Raw genomic sequence first — 6,000 nt, forward strand, 5'->3', positions numbered from 1 at the left:
TGATTTTTTAAAAGTTTTTTTAATATATGATTATCTACAGTTTAGCACATGTGAAATGGTTTCAAATTTAGCCATGCAAGCACAGAAATTGTATACTGATGTCCACATTTTGAATATTCAACCACATATAATAAAAAGAGCAAGAAATGATCCCAATTTCTTTTAATTAAAATTCTTATGACGTTCCTTAGAAGTGCCCCTGTCTGTAAAGTTATTTACAGTACTGATTTCCTTTTCATGGCAACAACTTTACAGTTTAAAAAAAATTAATACTTAAAGGGATAATAGAGATTGACTTTTGCATAACCAATCCAAAATATTCCTTATTTCAATGCAATAATCCAATATATACAATACACTATAGAAATATACAGAAACATAAACAAGGAATTTCCACATTTTTTTTTAACAACGCTGTTGCTGTTTTGTTTTAATGAGCTGTTCCATCCGTCTTAAATTCAATTGCAGTACCGCCATATTCAAATGCTCAGAAGTTTGTTCCATAATTTATTTGGAATTGTGGCATACACCAAATGTCCAGATATCAACATGCCTATATCCAATGAGCAATTCTACTGCTCACAAAAATAGTCCAGATTTCCCATGAGCAAATATACTGTCTTAGCAAATGTCCAGATTTCCCATGAGCAAATCTGTTGCTCTTACAAATATGCTGATTTCCAATGAGCAAATATACTGCTCAGAGAAACTGCCCAGATTTTCTGTGAGCAAGTCTGTTGCTCACAGAAATTGCCCAGTGACATTATCTGCTGCTCACAAGAATTGTCCAGATTTCCCGTGAGCAAATCTACTGTTAAGTTGCTGTGACTTTTTGATCAGTTGCTTTCTCTTGGCATCATCAAATCTATTGACCTGCAGATCATCTTCCCTGCTGAACTCTCTTCTTTCCTTGGGTTTATCTTCTTCTTCCTTCTGAAAAATATAATTAATTAGTGATGTCCTACTGTTTGCTGTATGCTCCTCTAAGAAGAGTTAACTGAAAAACCTTTGGCAAAAATATGGACACAGTCATTTGATCATTATTATAGCACCTTTGTTTAATTTCCCATGAACTAATGCTTGGCCAAGACTAATTAAGACTGGTAATAAAATCAGGTGGGTCAACTTTGAAGGATTTCTCACTCACAGCAAGGTGAGGCATGAAATGAAAGTTGTTCCTGAGATTAAAGTTTCCTGTACACTTTGTACATATCAGCAATTTAAACCAAAATCAGTGACATTTTAGCTGATGATATCAAGCACCTATTAGTAAATTAAATAAGAGACTATGTTTGTTAAAACTTGAATTGTGCACATGACTTATAAAGTGGTCAACTTGTAAAACCTAGCACACAAAGCACATTAGGTTACCACCATGTATTTTAGTGCCATTCGCAAATGGTTTATGAAGAATTTATAACTGCCATAGAAAATCACCTTCTTCTTCTTTAACTTCTTTGAATGCATGTCCATCAGTGACTCTTTTCTTTGTGTTTCCTGTAAAAGGTGAAAACATATATTGATTAATTATAACTGCACATTGATATTTTTAATATTTTAAAAATTGTATTTTAATGTATTAAAAGATGACTAGGCCATATCTTTACCTTGACATATATGTCTACTGCTTGACTGGAAGAAATATCTTATCAAATTTCACATAAAGTGGGTCTATTTCCCAGGCTATGTATACATGATAAATGACACACTGAACTTGCTCTAAGATCAGTCTGTGTAAAAACCCCTTAAGCCTACTGAATCTTCCACAAACCAGTCAAAGGACCAATTCCCAACAAAACTATTGTTCTACCTAGATGGATCCAACTATGCAGGGACTCCCCTTGAATGCAATTAGATTACCAGATTAACACGCCTCTTCTTGTTTCTGACATATCTGTATAATTACCAGCTTTTCTGCATTCTACTCAACACAAGGAGGGTTGATTGCATTGAATGAGAGTCCCTGCAGTGTTGGATCCATCTAAGTAGAACAATGGTTTCAGGAATGAGATTTGTTTGTGTGTGTGTGTGTGTGGGGGGGGGGGGGGGGGGGGGTCCCCAAAAAATTGACAATGTTGTGCAATTATCCCAGAAAAGTTTCTAAAAAAAAAAAAAAAATTTAAAAAATGAAATTAAACAGGCAATGTAATATTTATCATAAAAGGAGGTCTCAAAGATTTCAACCTTTTCCACATACTGACGCACTCACATTGTACTCCTGTAGCTGTGCAGTTATCTTCCTGTCTCTTTCAGAAATAAAGACCTCTTCATGTTGGCGCTTACTGCCACGCCCCTCCTGCATTTCCTGCATAACAATAAATAAAAAGATAAGTTAATAAATATATATAAACTGGGGTGGGGCTAGCAATTTTTCCGTTAAGCCAAATTGCTACTTTTTCATCGCTTTTTTGTCCAAATTGTTCAAATTTGACTAAAATAAGTCAAATCAACCCCACTTTGTTTAGCCAATTTCAGTCAGTTTTAGCATTTGGCTAAATTGGCAAGTGATAGCGCTACCCCAGATAAATAAATACAAACTGACTTGTCAAAGTTCAGAATTCAAACAGAATTCCATGTGCTGCATATATGCTTGAAACATTGAACGTTTTATGGAGACTTATCAATTTTTTTTTTTGTTCATTAAATCAGATCAGAATAATGAATAAAAAAAATCAAAAAAATTATCAGATAAATAAATGAACATGTGTGTGGGTGGGTACATAAATAAATAAATAAATAAATAAATAAATAAATAAATAAATAAATAAATAAATAAATAAATAAGCTGGCTGACATATAAACAACAACTTCACCTTTGCCTTTCTCTCTCTATCAGCTGGAGTATCAGTCCATGCAGACCTGTCTCCCTTCTCTGGCAAAGGCTGAGACCTGAACTTCCTTGGTCCAAGGCCGAGATTGACCCCCATGTCAGGGGGCAGTTCAGTCATCCAGGACTCCCTCTCAGTGACCACTGGGGTCTCTATCTCATCCTGGAATTTATCATTTATATATAATAACAAACACTCACGTCAGCACCAACATTAGAGTTGTGATGAATGTGTCAGTTGTGACATGTAAAGAGTAGCAGAGGGGGTCACAATCAGTTGTCAGTTGTTTTACAAAATGTAAATAGAATAGAATCGAATAGAATATCTAAAATGAGAATGTTCAAAATACCTTACATAAAAAAGAGACAAGTGCGTGAAAACACAAATATCAAAGCATAGAAACTCACATATTTCAAAGACTGCATTTCTAGATAACAAAGCCTAATTTTCACATAAAGCCAATTACAAGTAAGATAATCAATTATATTTTCTAAATGTTTTAAACTTCTTCAGATGTCAGTTAATTCAACTGAGCAGAAATCTTTTCACCTCCAATTGAATAAGATCAGAAAATAACAAATCATAACAAAAGGCTGCCAACTGTACCTAATTAAACACATAATTTATTCCCAACTAATATAATTTTTTTAATGTATACATACTGTAACAAACAGCATAAAATGTCCCCTAATTGAATATCTTCAACAAATCTTGTGGAACAAGCTGAGATTACATTTTTAACAAGAACCTCTGTGTAAAAATTTCCAGTCCCCACTGTTTGAATTATGTGGAGTCTTCTGCCCAGATTATAAAATAATGAAATAAAAATATCATGATAAAATAATGTTACCTCTCCCAGGAGTTTTTTCTTCATCTTCTCTGCTCTCCTCTCAACCTCTGCAGCAACTGACTCCTCATGCGTGGGACCTGATGGCGGCATGGGGCCTAAATAATGATGATGAATAAATAAGACTGGGTTCCCATACCTAGAACAATCTAATAGGATTGATCCATCCCCGAGGGGTTTCTTGCTTAACTGCTTTCAGCTTAAGCAGCTTAGACATCTGGCATGCCTACTGAAGCTGCTAAACGATAAAATATTACCCCCTGGCAGCTTCAGTATGTGTGACAGACATTTAAGCTGCTTAAGTTGATTGCAATTTAGTGAGAATCCCATTACAGATACTTTACGTGCCGACAACTGGCCGATCATTGAGCATTCATTCTGATACAAAATCAATGCTCGTGCCTCCTAAATAAGACCACAGCGATGCCAAATTTCATGGTCGCAGAAAGGACGCAGAAAGGACGCCGTCCAGTGTAAAGGGGATATTAAGCAGTAATTTTCCTTTAATCAACAGATAATATTGGAATGATTAAATGGTAAATTACGTACATTTTGCATAGCCAAATAAGAATGGGTTTTAGCATCTGACTGTCTAAAGCCTACAACATTTAATCAAACCCTGCATTACCAATGACAAAATCATCATCATCATCATCATCATCATCATCATCTCTGTCTGCATCATCTTCTGTATCCTGACTAAACCCTGGAGGTAGAGATGGCCCAACAATCCCAGGTCGCCTATTAAAGCCAGGGGGCAAGGCTGGACCTATGGAAAATCCTCTGTCCTCACTGCCAGAGCTAGACTTAAAACCCGGAGGCAAGGCTGGACCTATGGCAGATCCTCTGTCCTCACTGCTAGAGCTAGGCTTAAAGCCAGGAGGCAAGGCTGGACCTATGGCAGATCCTCTGTCCTCACTGCTAGAGCTAGACTTAAAGCCAGGTGGTAGAGCAGGTCCAATATCTGACACCCTCTCCTCTGTGTCAGATTTAAACCCAGGGGGTAACACTGGTCCAATACTATCCATTGAAGCCCTATCTTCAGTATTTCCAGTTTTAAACCCTGGTGGCAGCATAGGCCCAATAACTGAAGATTTAAATGAAGATCCATTTATGGCTCCTTCCTTTGCCTTCATGCCCTCAGAGTCACCAGAATCTCTCCCAGAACTCTCCTTGGTGAACCCTGGTGGGAGGGGAGGCCCATATTCATCTGACATGGTACAGAGTTAACCTGGGCAGCAGTAGATGAGGTCGTTGTCACCTTTTATGCCATTTTCTACTGGAATACAAAGAAAGGTAACAATAAAATTACAAATTTACATGTGTAACGTGTGGCAAAGAATTAGGGGTGTTCATGTTTGATTTGGTTGACTACAGTGCTTGCACATTGAACCTGCATGAAAACGCAGCACAATCTTAATGTTTTGTGTGTTTCTATGTCTTAACAAGAATCTGCAAACATATTCAAATACAGTGAGAACTGTGGGTCATTTCAGGGGGTGAACACAGTTGGGGGGGGGGGGGCAGTAAGTAAACTGAAAACTAATTTATCTGAATAGCAAAGACACTTAGGAAATTCAACAGGTATTTATTAATTAATTAATTAATTTTTTTAACTTTATTTATTGAGGGTAAAAACAAGGTAAATATATAAATTTCATCTTACCCAAAGCCCTCATGGGGTTAGTAAAAGTACAAAAATAAAACATTTATAATAAATTGATTAATTAAAAAATTTAAATATTGTACTGAATTTAAAAAGCAAATCATGAAAAAAAGACATGGATAAAATTGAAAAAAAAGTGTGTAAACATCTACTTCCTCAGTTTTTGTTCTTCCATGATGTGCAGGTACAGCTGCAAGTACCTAGTTAGCGAGCATGAAGTTTCATGCATCAGCAATTCTATTCATGTTCTTTGATGTTTACTATTTGTGTTAACGCATGAAAATGTGTGTTATTTGACGAGTTGAGACAGGTAAGTAAAGGCGAGATGACAGAGGTAAGTAAAAGATTCGAGATCCCCCGCATCCAAGAGTTTATTGCTAACCCTGACATTTTTGTCACAGTAAAGTACATGTACACACTGTCACACTGCTCAGTACACTTAAAATCGTTTAAACCAAATAACTCCATACCTTGACTTTAGTCGTCCCAAATGTGTCCATGAAATAGAGTACTGCTCAGCTTACTTAATTATGTCCTGATTCGGCGAGGCTTTCGATGCACACTGAAATCCGTGTATTTTGGTATTTTATTCTAGCGCAAGCTAGAAAAGTGAAACTTTGCGCCGTCGATTGTATTTTTAAAGTCCAAGACAGGACCAA

The 6,000-nt window shown here is 36.4% G+C and overlaps 1 protein-coding gene across 5 annotated transcripts; it reads right to left on the reverse strand.

Annotated features, from left to right (window-relative positions):
- Positions 1–6,000, reverse strand: LOC106167292 (uncharacterized). Of its 5 annotated transcripts, XR_015331345.1 has the most exons (8): positions 5,812–6,000; positions 4,304–4,954; positions 3,679–3,773; positions 2,814–2,990; positions 2,210–2,305; positions 1,438–1,497; positions 698–933; positions 1–657 (listed from the first exon to the last, which is right to left on the reverse strand). XR_015331345.1 is itself a non-coding variant. In XM_086997131.1 (7 exons), the coding sequence occupies exons 2-7, from the start codon at positions 4,890–4,892 to the stop codon at positions 775–777; spliced, it is 1,173 nt and encodes a 390-aa protein (XP_086853257.1). In that variant the 5' UTR covers positions 4,893–4,954; positions 5,812–6,000; the 3' UTR covers positions 1–774. The 5 variants fall into 5 exon arrangements, 4 of the variants coding, with proteins under 4 accessions (XP_086853257.1, XP_013401482.2, XP_086853255.1 ...); XM_086997131.1 differs by having other exon boundaries at positions 1–930; XM_013546028.2 differs by having other exon boundaries at positions 1–933.

The sequence above is a fragment of the Lingula anatina genome, chromosome 10, assembly GCF_051362555.1.
Source record: "Lingula anatina isolate TDL-2025a chromosome 10, LinAna3.0, whole genome shotgun sequence".
In the NCBI taxonomy this organism is placed as follows: domain Eukaryota; kingdom Metazoa; phylum Brachiopoda; class Lingulata; order Lingulida; family Lingulidae; genus Lingula; species Lingula anatina.